Consider the following 16,326-nt stretch of genomic DNA (forward strand, 5'->3'; position numbering starts at 1 on the left):
ATTTCAAAAATTCCAAACACAGATTCAATGTTCACCCCTTCTGAAATAGGAGGGGGGAGAGTGGTGGGGTGGGGGCGGGAAGAAAACACTTCTGTAGCAACCAGGATTACATATGGAAAAGTCAACTCAGATTTCTGCAAGAATAGGTCATGGAAATTCTGAAACAAAGTTGGAATGCATGACTTTAAAGAGGGGCTGATATATTTCCATAAACCCTTCTCCAATGATCTCCCACAGATTGACCTCACTTTAGCTGAAGACTCACTTGTGCAATATCACTAAGGGTGACTCACAAGCAAAAGAAAATCCATTAAAATACAAATAATTTGACTAACTTCATCTCGAAATCTGGTTCTACATTTTAACTGTCAGCTTGATGTTAGGTTGGCGGAGGGATGGTGTTAGTGTTGGATGAACTCCTTTCTGACTGTAACTGGAGTTGATCAGTTGAAAGGTCACTTCACTTCCTATTAGAATCATGGTTCCACCAGCTCAAGAAAGTATTTTCTCCATAGCTCTAAGAGCACATTTCATGAATAGCAATATCCTCATCTTCCACAGAGTAATAGCAAGTGTGGAAAAGGAAGGAAGGGAAGAATACTTCTAGCAGTGCCGGAATATATATCTGCTTCATTGCTGGGCCATGAAACAGAAAAAGTGTGGTTCTCTGGATGTAGCAAAAAGTGAGGGGTTAGAAAAAGGATAGGATAAGAACAGTGAAGCAGGCAATGAGAAGCTGGAGGGTCAGACAGCATCTATGGAGATAAATGTTTCAGGCGAGGGGAGTGGGAAAAAAATGGGTCAGCCCTACATCAAGGCCCGAAGGGCCTGCACTGTGCTGTATTGTTCTATGTTCTATCACAGGGAGAACATACATGCCCCTTTCAGGCAGTGTCCGATTTGATTCCAGGTCAATAGTGTCTGATTTGATTCCAAGTCAATAGTGTCTGAAAAAGCAATTTTTTTTCCTCTGGCCTGCAGTAAAGTAGATGCAGGGAAATTGAGGGGAGAGTGAGATTTAATGGAAATGAACATGCCGAAAGCTTCATAGTTGGCAGATGAATGATGATTGCAGTACCCCACCAGAAGGGATGCATGACTGGTTTATTTCAATTGTTTTTCCACTGTTTATTAATGGGCTTATTTTCATCAAGCTGATTAATGGGAATGTGCAATATCAAAGGAAATGGATGTGGGACTATACACAGATGCTGCCAAAAAGCTTTCATAATTCAAAGGCTATTCTTTCTGCCCACCTCCCTTTGATCCTGAAGATTAACACGAATCAACAAAAGCCCACAGTTTAACCCACTCAGTGCAGGAACCAACATTATTTTCCCTCATTGTGAAGCTTAAACTAGGCACCGTCCCAAAGCAGAGCACAACATCTTGGTCGATTAGAATGAGAAACAACAAAGGAAATAAAAGAAATACGAGTAGGAGTTAAGAGTAGGGGAGCGCGGTTAGTGTAGCGGCTAGCGTAATGTTATTACAGCGCCGGTGACCTTGGTTTGCATTTCAGTAAGGGGTTTGTACGTTCTCCCCGTGACCTGTGTGGGTTTTCCCCAGGTTCTCTGGTTTCCTCCCACCTTCCAAAAACATAGATTAATTGGGTATAATTGGATGGCTGGAATTGGCTTCTACCATTGTTAGGCACTACCAGTAACCACAAAGACTAGGCTGAGGGAACGATAGGCTTTAATATACAGAAGAACCTTGCTGGCCCGGATCCAGGAATAGGAATGGAGGGAAGGGAGAGGTGGCTCGACCTTTATGGCCTAGGACCACGGGGGAGGAGTCACAGGGTATGAGTCATCAGTGGGCAGGGCCAGCTCCATATATACAGTAGTCAACAATAACTATTTACAATGGAGGAAACATATCACCACAACCATGTTGTAAATAATAAAGAAAATGCCATTGCAGCACCAGCGATCAGAGTTCGAATCCAGCACTGTCTGCAAGGAGTTTGGACATTTTCCCTGTGTCTACATGGGTTGCCTTCAGGTGGTCAGGTTTCCTCTCACCCTCCAAAAACAGTACAGCGTTGTGGTTTAATTAGTGTACTTGGGCGGGTCGGGCTCATGCCTGTTGCTGACCAGTACCTCTAAATTTAAATTTCAACCACGCGTCATCTTGAGGACGTTCCATTGTTCAGTAAGTTTGAGGTGCATTCGATCTTGACAGAAGCTTCATTTTCCTGCCTGAGTCGCATAACCTTCAATTTCCCTCTGGACCAAACCTCGCCTCTCTCAGCCTGAACTATAAGCAATAACCCAGCAGTTGTGGTTCTCTCATTTTGAGATTTCCAAAGATGTACAGACCTTTGAGAGAAGAAAGTTATGCTTCAAATGGGCAACTGCATATTCTGAAATTGTGTGCTGTTCTGGGTGGAAGGATGGAAGAGGTGCAGAAAAGATTGTTCAGGATGATGACTAGATAGGAGATCTTAAGTTACAAGGAGAGATTGGAGAGTTTAATCCTCAGAATTTATTGTCATGAACATGTCACAAAATTTGTAGCAGCTTTTAATAGGTGCAAATATAGCTCTAAAATACATTTTTTTAAAATTGTGCAAAAAGAAGCTGATGTAGTGGTCGTGGTTTATTGTCCATTCAGAAATCTGACAGCCGAGGTTTAAATATAATGAGGGGCAAAGGTAGGTTAGATGGTCACACCCTTTGTCTGGGTAGAGAGGTCTAAAACCAGAGGGCATGGGATTTGAGGGGATAGATTAAAGAAGATCTGAGGGGCAACTTTTTGAAACAGAAGGTGGTAAGTATATGGAAAATGTGGCCAGAGGTCGTGGCAGAAGCAGGTGCAAAATATTTACAAAAAAAAAATTGCTCAGATGCATGGAAAGGAAAAGCTCAGAGAGACATGGGCCAAATTGGATGTGCTTAGGTAAACATCCTGGTCACCACGAATGAACTGGGCTGAAGGACCTATTCCCATGCCACATAACTCTATAAATCAATGAATTTACAAACAATGTCCCCTCCCACCCCCCTCGCCCCAATAGTAGATGCTCCAAGAGTAGAAGGTCAGAAGGTCAGATATAAAATAACACCAGATACAATCTGTGAGGGCCCAGACCAAGAGATTGTGAGCTATTGCAGTCTCAGAGTATTGCAGAGAGCAGGAGCTGGAGTGGAGAACATAAAACATAGAGTATTACAGCACAGTTCAGTCCCTTTGGCACTCGATGTTATGCCAACCTATATATTCCTACCTAAAGAAAAAGCCCTTCCTACCTCCTAACATTCTATTTTCTTTCATTCACGTGCCTGTCTAAAAGTCCTAACGTTTCGGCCTCCTCCACCACCCCATTGCAGGCGCCATCAACTCTCTGCGTAAAAAAACTTACCCCTGATGTCTCCCCTAAACTTTTCTCCACATTCACTTTGTACAGGTGACCTCTGATGTTTGCTCCTCCCACCCTAGGAAAAAGGCTGTATACCTTACCTATGCCTTTCAGAATCTTGTAGACCTCTACTAAGTCACCTATCATCCTTCTTCATGACGACAATTTTGGCAACACTCCATCGCAGGAAAGAATCATTGGGCAACAAGAAGGAAAAGGTTCCATTGTTGCTACATGATAGAATGTAACATACATGAAATTCTTTAAGGCAGGGAGTCGCCACTTTGTCCAGCGCGCCTCACAGAAACCTACAGGACCTGGTGTTCCAAGCTGGTCTCCGCTCCTAGTCCTGAGCCTGCTTAGCTTCCGAGATCAGACAATCTCAAGCATGTTCAGGCTATTATATACTTTCCCTTTGTGCATGAATGGACCTTTCTCTGCTCTTTATGTCCTATTCTCTTGTGCGTGGGTACCGTTCCTTTCCAGCTTATAAAATATAGTGTCCAAATTGGCATCATTAAAAATTACTGCTGCTTGGGTATGTTTTGTGCACAGAAGCATTAATTCATGATGTGTTTCACACTCAGTTCAAGCAATCAATTTGCCATACATTTCAATTCCATAGTACATTAAAAAATATTGCATTTACAGGACATGGAGCTTAAATAATGTCAAAATAAATGCTTTGTAAAACTGCTGGCAGAGGAAAAAGTGATGATCAGTAATGTCACTGGTTTGAATCTCATAATTTTGTTTCATTATTTTCCTGCAGTTCGTCCCCAGCTTTCCTCAGCTTTCACTCCATTGTCTGTGATTTGAATGCTTTAATTTTATTTGGTGAAGGTACATGCAGGCAGTGACAGTGAACTGCAGTTGCCTGGAGGCTAAATGGGTGCAGGATAACTGTTAAAACAAGCAGGAGTGACACATAGGTTCAAGGAAGCTTTTAATGTGCAGCATTTGGGCAAATAGCATTCAAAACACATTGATTGGTGAATGCTATTTGGTTATATTCATTAAATATGATCCAGGACATTAAGAATTGAAATGCCTTAAATTAGCACAGACTGTCCCTTTACAAGATAACCTAATTGAAAACAGATTATTCAGGAGAAAATTCAATTCAGGAAAGCGCTTGTTCACTGATGGAAATCTGCAAGCAACTGTTGCCTGCCAGAACTTTGGACAACTAAAATCGCGAGATTTGATTGTTTACAAACAAGGAAAAAAGTTAAATGAGGCACTGATCATCCATAGTCTAACTCAAGTGGTTGAGCAGGAGAAGGGGCTGAATGGCTTTCACTTCATAATTCTGTCCTGTTTCTGTCATCTCTAGTAGGCCACACTCTCTCTCTCTCCCTCCCTCTCACTTTTTCTCTCTCTTTCTATTTCACTTGGCATGCTTGAGTTTAAAGAATGTATCTATCTATTAGCTTGTGAAATAGAAGGAACATCATTATAGCATGCGCTGCGAAATTACATTGACTGATTTTGGCCACCTGTAGATCTAGTCTACTTTTACCCAACGGCAGAGCAAAGAGAATAGGACCCAGAACATAAATCTTATAAAACATCAGTCTATCAACTAATTTGAGTCTGTTCTAACAGACATTTAAACTTAAGCCACTTCCTCCCAATTATTTGAAGTGCATAAACCTAACATTCATATTCGCAAAGTTTTTTTTGGTTTAAGAATTCCAAAGATTCACAATACTCTTGAGTGAAGAAAACTCTGAGCTCTCTTACCAATGAGCTTATTGTAGCCAAACTATCTATTGCAGACAAAAGATTGGGCCTCTCACCCCCCCATGAACAGGTTATGGAGGGACTGAGCAGTGGGGCTTGGATGGAAAAATGAATCAGCTCATGATTAAAGGCAGGGAAGACTCAATGAGCTGATTAGCCTATTTCTGGTCGTTCTTAACTGTGCAGGAGAGACACACAAGAACATCATCATTGAGCCACTGGATCATTCTGCCCCAATACACATGTGATGATTGACCAGAAACAAAAATCAGCTCCAGCTGGAAACTTAATTGAGATGCACTTATCTAATTCTATGATCCAGTATAAATCTAACCACCATCAGGATCTCTAAATGCTATAACAATTCACAGGATCTGCTGCCTTGTAAGTCATAGAGGTTTTACAGAATGGAAGCAGGTTCTTTGTCCAAACTTGTCCATCCCAACCAAGTTGTCTACCCAAGCTAGTCTCGTTCACAAATTGAGTTAGAATATTCTGGTTTTTACCTCCAATTTTAAGATTACACAGACCTTTCCTGTATTTTCACTAACTAGTCCATGCCTTTCCAAATACAGATTGATTCTATCCTTCAGAATCTCCTCCAGTAACTTACCCATTATACTCTGGTTCTCCAAATAAAGGCACAGCATTAGCCACCCTCCAGTCTTCCGGTACCTCGCCTGCACTTAACAGAGGGCTCCTGCAATTATTTTGCACAGGACACACCTAATCAGGCCCCAGGGATTTCTCTATCATTATGCATTTTACTGACCAATTTGGTTAAATGATCAAAGTTCACAGAGTGGATTAACACTAATCTTGAAAGATGGAATTAAGTAAAAGCAAATATATTGTTGAGCCAGTAACCAGGTTACCCAAGGTATTTCTGATCGACTAGGGTAGTGAAGAACAGATATAATCCAACAGGAGATTGGACAGTCTGCCAGTTACATACAATCTACAATCAATCTGACAGAATACTCACCATCATTCTTTCTGTTGTTTATTTGGTTTGTGATCTGTTCCTGAAATTCTGCAAGTGACTCCTCGATGGTTTCTGTCCTGTGTACTGACAACGAGAATCGACGCTTAAACTTCTTCATTTTACTTATTCCAGTTCCAAACAATTCAGCTGCAAAAGAAAAAGAATGGAACCATTTTACCTGAAGAACTTCTTCCCTGTGATGGGAATAAGGACCAGGAGTTGATGATGTGGCCTGGTAAACCTCATTCTCTTACATAAGCAAGCAAATAATCTCTGGAGGCATTCAGCAGCATCCATGGATAGAAATAGTCAACATTTCAGATGTGAACAACCATGGATTTTCACCCATGGGTGCTCTCTGACCTGCTGAGTTCCCCCAGCAATATTTTGTTTGCTCAAGATTCCAACAGTTGCAGCCTTTGTGTTTCTCCAATTCTTTTATTTGCTCCACTTAGATCCATTCTTCTCAAAACCAAAGAAAATGTAGACCTATTCTACTTTTCTTCTTCTTCTTAAAGGATGGCCCTTATTCCAACACAGACCTAGTGGACCACCTCCAAACCGAGTCTTTCCCTTCAGATGATACAAGTTTCTATTGGTCCCGAATGAGGACACCAAAACCAACATCTGCTAACTCATTTACTGTGCCAACACCTTTTTAATAAGGACTGACACCTCCTCCTATTTTCTCCTGGGCTCCCTGGTGCAGCTGAAAGATTCCCCGATACGAGATGAAGAAGAATCGTAGAAAACCCCAGTGAACATTCCTACAGTTATCCCTCAAGCAACGGCACCAGAACAGAATATCTAATTATTGTTGGTTGGGGTGAGTTTGTTGTGCTCTGATGCTTTCCTCTATTGCATTAATGACTCCACTTCAAAAAAAAAGGATGTCCCGGGGTCATGAAAGCTTTCTTTCTTTAAATAAGGCCATTCTTGTTTGAAAAGGCACCCTGGAAAAATAAAGGACAGGAAGAGCAAATCAGTAACTTCTCAGACCACAGCTGCTGTTAAAAGATTTGCATTTACAATTCTCTGCTTTCATAGCCACAGTATCAGACCATTAGCATGTGATCTCAGCACAGTTTAAGCCTGCCTTAACCATCAACACAATCAGGACATTTGTTAGCAAATTTAAAAAAGAGAAACCATGTCTTGCAGGGTAAGGCACGCTGTATCACAATTCTTCAATAAGCAACAAATCTTAATAAAATATAAAGAAGGCTTGCAATTATATAATGCCTTTCATCCTCTTTACAAGAGTTTTACGCACAGCCACTGTGGTATTGTCATATACATAAGTACAGTACAAGGTTGGTGCGAGAACACAGCCTTGCTTCACGCCATTGTTAATGGAGAAGGGTTCAGAGAGCTCATTGCTGTATCTGACCCGACCTTGTTGGTTTTCGTGCAGTTGGATAATCATGTTGAGGAACTTTGGGGGACATCCGATGCGCTCTAGTATTTGCCAAAGCCCTTTCCTGCTCACGGTGTCGAAGGCTTTGGTGAGGTCAACAAAGGTGATGTAGAGTCCTTTGTTTTGTTCTCTGCACTTTTCTTGGAGCTGTCTGAGGGCAAAGACCATGTCAGTGGTTCCTCTGTTTGCGCGAAAGCCGCACTGTGATTCTGGGAGAATATTCTCGGCGACACTAGGTATTATTCTATTTAGTAGAATCCTAGCGAAGGTACACTGAAGTTCTTAATTTCTGCAGCTACACATATATAACGTGATAAATTAAATTAACAGATGAGTGAAGCAAAAGATAATAAATATAAAAGGATAGAGAAATATTCACAGTTGCAGTTAGCAGAAAGAAAATTGATATGCCTATAGAACTGATAGATCTTTGGCGGTCTTGGAGTCGTGTTATTGTTACGGCAGGGTGGGGAGATCCAAGAGCTAGATGGCTGTTGGAAAAACAACTATTTTTAACCAAGGTGTGCCAGAATTCAGGCTTCTGCCCAAAGGTAGCAGCGAGAAGAGCTTGTGAACGGGGTGATGGGGATCCCCTATGATGTTGCCTGTATTCATGTGGTGTAGCCAGGATGGATGGTCGGTGCCCGTGCCAGATTTGGCTAAGTCTGCCACTTTCTGCAACTTCTTGTGGCTCTGGCCACTCGAGTTTCCAAGCCGAGCCATGGTAACAACCAGTATACTTCCCGCAGTACATGTAGAAATTCATTGAGTATTCAATGGCATGCCAAATCGCCTCAGACTGTAATTCAATGTCAGAAATGTGGTGGCTAATTTAAAGACCACAATCCACAAATAACAATGCAGTGATGCCTATGTAATCTATGTAAACATTGGCAAGGCACTGTGAATAGCTCCCCTTCTTACATTCAAAATAGTGCCAACATCCAACTGAGAGCGCAGACGGGGCCTCAGTTTAGCATCTCATCTGAAAGATGTGCCTTCAACAGTGTAGTACTCCCTGGAGTGACAGCTATGATTTTTGTGCTCAGGGCAATGTTAAAAAAAAAAGTCCCAAGCTAACTCCTGGTATCCAGCCTCTAGGGAGATTGGTAGATACCGTGTAAGTGAATTTTCTATGTTGCATGGCGAAGCAAGCTAATTTTAAACTCCTGTATTTTTTACCTATTTATTTTCCACTTTTTTTTTGCCAGTTGCTTGAATTCCAAATTACGAGGGTTGTACTGCATTAGGAAAAGCAGGGCACAAAACCCAAAAGAACGGAAAGTTTCAGAGGAGTGAATTTCATGAAAGATTATTTTGAAGAGCAGGAGGGAGTTGGAAATTCTGAAGTAAGAAACTACTGGAATCACTCACCAGGTGAGGCAATATCTGCAGGGTGAAAGACAGTTAATGGTTCAGGCCTTGAGTCCCTTTGTATTTTCTGTTTTTGTTAAATTTCAGATTTCCAGCATTTGCAGTTTGGAAAATATTTTTCTCATGGAGAGAGTTCCACAGCCTGAAACCAGCAAGATTGAAGTCATGGGATAGAAAAATCAAAGAGGGGAAGATGTGTAAAAGTCTAATAAGTAAGTTACAAGGCTGCATTTGCTCTGGAGATAGCACGACAAGGGCGCAACCAGTACATCTGCACACAATGTGTATTAGCTGAAGCAACTGATAGTGCAACAACGTACAGCTGGTTCTTCAACGTGGATGCATCATCTGCAATATTGATGGCTGAATCACTAGGATTAGAGGTGAGGTTTCCTGCATCTGGTCAATATCAAGTCACTCTTACTGAATGCTTGTTGGGACAGGACACTTGATGAGGGTAGAATTGCTTCCCTACTTACACTCAGTGTCCTGGGACATGGAGAAAATGTGGAAGTCTAGTTGAGCAAGAGTTGGCAACTTTAGGGGCAGAGCAGGGATGGCAAGGGGAGGAAAGATAAACCCAGGTGATTCTTATTTTTTGCAGCCGAAACTTTGTCTGTTCAAAGAGACAGCAACGATGAGATCACAAACAACTAAATAAAGTTCATCTGGCAATTTAGATTCCTGATGCATTGCTATTATTTTCTGAGATTGTTTTTAAATTTTACTTTGTTCTATACAGTAATAATCAGAAAGGAAAGAGGTAAGTTTGTTTATAGAGAGCCGTTCCCAACTTTAAGGCTTTCCAAAGAAATTTAAAACCAGCGCACTACTCTTTGAAGTGCATTCATCATCAGAATTTAGGAAAGGCAGCACCAAATTCTGCATAATGAGCTCCAACAGGCAGAAATTTGATTATTACCAGATTACAGGGAGTCCCCGGGTTATGAATGAGATCCATTCCTAAGTCTGTCTTTAAGTTGAATTGTAGGTAAGTCAGAACAGGTGCATATGGTTCTTATTTAGCGTCAGTTAGTCAATGTTTGTCTTAGTATATAATATATATTTGACCTTTCTATGCATTTAAAACCACTGGAGTCAATCATCAAGGGGCCTTGTAGCAGCTGAGGCCCTCGGTAACTGTACGATAAACCTTGGTAATATTAGGATCTCTTTCCTCTAACTTTGTCATCCCTGCTTCAGCTAACTCTTTCATCTAAAGCGTTTTCAGTTCTGGAGTTTTTAGGTCCCAGTCTTCTTCCTCAAATGCTATAATCTGCTGCTCTCGTTCCACAAGGTCTTCATTCATCAGTTCTTTGGCATGGGAGTCAAGTAACTCAATGACATCATTTCCACTGATATCTAATTGCAGTTGATTACCAATATCAACCACAGCTTGCCTGGCTTCCGTGATGTCGTCAGCTGCAAAACTGGGGGCACAATTTGTTCCACACTCCTTTTATATTTGACTGATTCACTTCACCCCCCAAGAATAGCAATATTTTTGATGGCATCAAAGATGTTATAATTCCTCCAGAAGTTCATAAGCTCATCTTGGGTAGCCTGGTCCGCTTGTCTGCTGTAAAGAATAGGCCTTAAAGGAAGCTATGACTCCTTGATCCATTGGCTGAAGTAGTGATGTGGTGTTTGGGGGTTGGGGTGAAGGTCATCTATGCTTGGATATCCAGGTGCTTCAAGCCTTTTCTTGCATTAAAGTAAGGCTGACAGGCATATTACACTGATTTTGATCGTCTAACCAAATTATCAATAGCCTTTCCATTTCAATAATAAACCATTGTGTGATTAGTAATAATTGTAGCTTTCTTCAGGGCAGGGCCTTTCACATGCTCCATTATTCTCACTTTATCCTTTAAAATTGTTCCGATTATTGACCGATTGTAGCCTAACGCTTTTCCAATGACTGATGGCATTTCCCCACTTTCTGATCGCTTTATTATTTCCACTTTATTTTCAATCGTGATAATTTTCCTTTTCTTTGATGCATCACCAGCACTTGCATTGGATTTACACTTTGGAGGGATGGTTACAAGGGTAAATAAGAGAAAACTTTAAGCCAAATACAAAGTTACGCCCTCAACACAGTGTTAACGGCAACATGATCCAACTTGAAATGGCATCCTCTTTCCTCGAGCCAATGAAGTCTGTTCGTAAGTATAAGTTGTCCGTAAGTCAGATATTCTTAACTCAGGGACTTACTGTAGCCATTTCTTACTAATATTTATTGAAGGACTATTATACCTTGGGACATAATATTCCTCCTATAGGAGCAATGACCTGAGATGTTTATTATTCCATTGAGAGGACAGAAGGGATTTCTGCCATTGAAATTCACTTGATCTATTAAGATGACCTACCTATGAAGATCGGCAACAGCAACATACTCTGGTACAAAATCTTTAACAAAGTAAAAAGGGTTCCAGATGTGATAACTTGTGCTGCTATTTCCACTCTGACACATTCCTACAATTCTTATGACAGGAGGTATTTTCTGCATTCGCACTTGGTGAAAGGTTACACCAGGACATTGTGACCATGCAAAAGCAGAATCAGGGCAACTGGAATCCATCAATGCTGGCCGACTAAGTTGGACACTGACATGAGAGGCATCAGATGCTGAGTACAAACGAAAATCAGCGGTAAAACTAGCGCAATGTGTCAGCATTATGTTGTGATTAAACAAGCTAAATTCAATAAAAATTAATTTAATATTTCTCTAACTTCCTACGTGATAAATAAAATCTGAAATGATCTTTGTGTTCAACTTGAAGTTGTCTATCATAATCCCCACTATCTTTTCAAGAAGCAAACCTTTTGAAAAAAGTTGTTGTCCAATGTAATTTGGTCTTCTGAAGAACACTGGTTTGTAGAATTAGTCAATATATGGCAGAGCGTTATAAAGATAACATCCGAGGATTAATTTTGATTTCTCTGGATCTACTGTTTCAGATGTAATATTTTCTTCACAAGTTATTTTCTCACAGCACAATGCCGAATGCAGAACAGTGCCTGGTAAATATTGGTTGCCATGGTTTGGCGGTCAGTGGGGGAGAGAGCAAGACAGAGTTGTCATTTGTTCGACAAGCGTGAGATCAAACAGTTAGCGCTGTCTTCATTAAACTCAAAGAAGGGCATTTTGCAGAGCAGCTCACTGAATCAGTTTGCAGGAAGTACTCTCTACATCCTCTGAACATCTGTTAGACCCAGGAGAAGGCTTTGATCTCCAACACGAAATGTTAGCACAGCCTGATGAAGGGAATACACTTACAATGCTGGCCTGCACTTTCTCTTATCAGATGCTGATCATATATTCATTACAATCTTACTTTCATTTCAGTGAAACATTACTGATTTATGCCACTTTTCATAGCCAAGAGTGTTAAGCTCTGAAACCTTTCCCTCCATCTCACTAACCCTCTCTCATTATTCCTTCAGGTCTTCCTTAAAATGTACCTCTGATCATTTTTTAAAATTTCTGGTCCTAAACTTTCTTTGTCATCCTTTTGCTTGGTAATATATCTTTAAGGTGCTAATAGTACTCTCTCGGTTTAATTTGATGTTATTCTTTCTGGAATGCTACCTGGATTAAAAGGTACGAACTATAAAAAGAGATTGGACAATTAGTGATAGAGTGCTACCACCAGGAGGAGTCAGAGATGGAGTATGCAGCATCTTGGGAATATTGCATCTTGCAAATGTTGTTGCATCTTTAGGAGATTCAAGATGGATGCTTCGCCTCTTGAACATGACATTTCACCCGCTGAGCTTCTGATGGGATGTTGACTACGCACCACACTTCCCTACTCTACAGAACCAAACAAGAACCGAGATGTCGAACGGAAACAAAAGTGTCTGAAAGGGAGACAAAGGCAAACTATGACAAGTCAGCAAGAAGCCACTGGCACAACATGGCACCGTGAGACTCTGAGATTCCAACACTTGGGACAAAAAGGCTACTTTTCTGGGAGAATTAAATCCAAGATCCTTCACTGTCAGAACAGAGGAGGGTCAAATACTGAGGAGGAATCGATGGAGCCTGCTGAAAATGCCAGAGATACTGCAGGAACAGTTAAACGCCGAGGATTTGGCCTGCACAGAAACAGACAGTAGTGGACCAGTAGAGCCGACACAAGCACCTGTGTTAAGAAGATCCACGCGATTTGTAAAAGCTCCTGACAGACTGAATCTATAAAAGAAAAAGAACTGCACACTTAAAGGTGATGCTGCTGATGTTCATGTTACGTTTGTGTTGAACTTTAAATTGAAAGAATATTGTATTAATGTGTCATGTCTGATTAAACATCTCAAGGAAAGGGGATGTAGGGATAGAGTGCTTCCACCAGAAGGAGTCAGAGACAGTGTGTTGCATCTTGTGAATGTTGCATCTTGGGAATATTGCTGCATCTTTAGGAGATTCAAGATGAATGCCTTTCCATGAAGTTTGCATGTGTATGTTCAGTCCTTAGTTAATAAATCTAGTTGTTTAAAAAAAAACAAATTTCTTTATTGTAATAAAAGAAACATCACAGGACATACTTTGATTTTTTTTTTTCTGGAGCATCAGAGGGTAACCCTAACCTGAGAGATATATAATTATGAGAGGCAAAGTTAGGGTTGTCAGTCAGAATATTTACCCCAGGTTAAAAATGCCAAATACTTGAGAACATATATTTTATGTGGAGATGTGCAGGGCAAGTTTTTATATGCAGTGAATGGTTGGTGCCTGGAATAGGTGCAGGAGTGATGGTGGAAGCAAAACCAATAGTAGTATTTAAGACTAGACAGACAAATGGAGGGATATGCATTGTGTGCAGGCAGAAGAGATTTGGTTTAATTTGGCATTATGTTTGACAAAGGCATCATGACCCAAATGGCTTGTTTCTGCACTGTACTGATCTATGTTCCTCTTAGGAGCAGAGAATGTTCTGACCTTCAGGTCTATGCCAACACCCTTTAAGTTGTATGTGATCAGTCAATAATCTCCCCATCATGGTTCCATATCCATCTATGTACTTGGTTAGATACTTAATGGTTTCCTATCTCAGCCACTTATTGGAAGAGTGTCCAGGTTTCTATTACTCCTTGATCGTCACCTACAAATGTCTAGCTTTTTAATTTGAAAGCCTTTTTTTTAAATTGTTGGTCTTGTGTGCTTGCAAGACCATCATTTATTGCCATCCCTTACTCCCTTTGAGAAGGTGTTCATTCCCACAGTGCTGTTGGGTAGAGAGTTTCAAGAGTTATACCCAATGACAAGGAAAGCTGGCAATATATTTCCAAGTCAAGATGATGTGTGTTACTGAGCGGAGCTTTCAAGTGTTGATGCTACCATATATATGCCTATCCATTATCCCAGCTCGTACACTTCATGGATGAAGGGGTGTCTTCATTTCTTGCACATTGTGCTCCAATTCAATGCCAGATTTTTGAAAGAAAAAGACATAAACATCTTGATGTTACAGGCCTTAAAACAACAGATCAAATTATCAAAAGGGGTGGGGGGGGAATTTGATCTATCATTTCCCATTTATTTCCAAATAAGGAAGAAAAACTGAAACCATAAACCCTTTTATAGGTAAAATCTCTTTTACAGAGATTCTCCATCTTTAAATCACTGCATTTATTTCCATAAAAGGTCCGAATGTGGATGGACTGCTGGAATATGCTCCATTTTCCTTCTGACATGCTTTTTCTATTTCCAGCTGTAACTTGAGGTCCACCTTTGGCTATTATTTAGGGGCCTGTATATAACTGCCAAAAAGGTCCTTTTACCCTTGCCATTGCTTAACAGCCCATAAGGATTCCACCTTTTTTGGCCCATCAGGGCCACACCAACCCCTCTACCTACCTGCCCATCTTTCCTATACACTTTGTACCCTTCGACATTCAGGTCCCAATTCCATCCATCATTAAGCCATATCTCAGAGATAGCCATAATGTCATTTCTTTCAGTCTGTAGATAATGTGCCAACTGGTTTTATTTGAACCAGGAGATATTCCCTCTACAAATATTACAGATATAAAAGGAGATCTTGGATTGTAATTGCCACATTTTCCTCGGGGGGGGGGGGGGGAGGGGAAGAAGGATTGCCTCGGGATTGTCCAGGTGAAAATCCTGAGGACACTTTGCCTGATGGTGACACCAGATATAGCAGCAGCACAGGGTTGGACCATTGTCATCTGCCTTATGCTTATTTGTTACCCAACCACCAAGTGTCCAGACATTTAGGCAAGGATTGACATAAGAACTTGTACCAGGGATTTACCATGATGTGGACTAATTTACCATGAGGTACATCCAAGCAATGACTCATGGAGTAAGTATGATAACCTGCTGACTTATAAATTGCAGGGGAATCTCTAGCTGCACCATCAGTCCACTTTGAATTAAATTATCAATGGAATTAGCACACAAGTTACTTACATTTAAAAATTAATTTACCTTTTTAAAGAGTACATTTTCTCTGCTCTAATTTTTCTTTGGTTAAATTAACTTTGGTTTCTAAATCTCACAAAATACTTTCAAACTTTCAAAAACTCACGCCTACTGCCTTTAAATTGCCAGAAGCTAATTCTGCAGAGTGCAAATTAGCTTCCCTTTCACATTCCTGATGGCATCTGTTGCATTTCGATGAGGTTAGAATTAAACAATTAGCAATGCCAAATCTCAATGTTTTTAGTTATTTCGGGGACTGCCCAAAAACAACAGTCGTGTGCCAACTTATTTAATATGGTCTCTTTGGAACCAATCTGGACCCTGACATCATTCCTGCCTCAATTATTCTGACCTATTTTTGGTTTCAGCCTATTGTATCATCTCCTCCTACCTCCATAACCATATGTTACTTTCTGTTATTATTTGAGCTTTCTGTTAGAAATCAAAAGAAGAAGCAAGCTATTTCAGCTTAAGTGATCTGTGCTGGAGTACAGACTCCATCCTAACCCCTTCCACTTCATTTCACCAGATAAATGAGGCCTTAGGGTGACAGGAGAGAGACCTTTAAGATAATGAAAATGGGTTTCCATTGATTCTGTTTGTGGGAGAGACTAGAAATACAGGGATGCTATAAAGTGACATGGCTACCAGTGGGATACAGCTGTTTGGGTTGTTAGTCCACAGAGTCAAAATTGCCACGGAGCCTCCATGGCAGGTTGGAAGGGATCATCAATGGTGTGTTGGAGCACAGGGTCTAAGTTTTCACTGAGGAAAGTTGGGAGGCCGAATGAGGAGAGTTTGGAGGGGAGGGGGGGTAGGTCAGAGACAGAGGCTGGCGTAAGATGTGATTGTGTTGGGTAATTGGGAGCAGTAGCAAGAGATCTCAAAGTCAGGATAGACAAATCAGGGAAGAGGCTGGTGATAATGTATCTCCCTGTATTACCAATTCCACATTGTCCTCAACACCTCCCTATATTTCCTGCACC

General features: G+C 40.9%; 1 protein-coding gene across 4 annotated transcripts in view; it reads right to left on the minus strand.

Annotated features, from left to right (window-relative positions):
• LOC138765150 (cyclin-dependent kinase 18-like) overlaps nucleotides 1-16,326 on the minus strand; it is a 96,455-nt gene that overhangs the window by 62,350 nt on the left and 17,779 nt on the right. For all 4 annotated transcript variants that reach the window (XR_011358503.1, XM_069941979.1, XM_069941980.1 and 1 more), the window contains exon 2: nucleotides 6,096-6,242. Coding sequence is in view for 3 of the 4 variants with exons in the window: in XM_069941979.1 (XP_069798080.1) it covers nucleotides 6,096-6,213 (118 nt within the window). In the remaining variant the exon portion in view is untranslated. The remainder of the gene's footprint in view (nucleotides 1-6,095; nucleotides 6,243-16,326) is intronic.

Source organism: Narcine bancroftii, chromosome 5 (genome assembly GCF_036971445.1).
Source record: "Narcine bancroftii isolate sNarBan1 chromosome 5, sNarBan1.hap1, whole genome shotgun sequence".
Lineage (NCBI taxonomy): Eukaryota > Metazoa > Chordata > Chondrichthyes > Torpediniformes > Narcinidae > Narcine > Narcine bancroftii.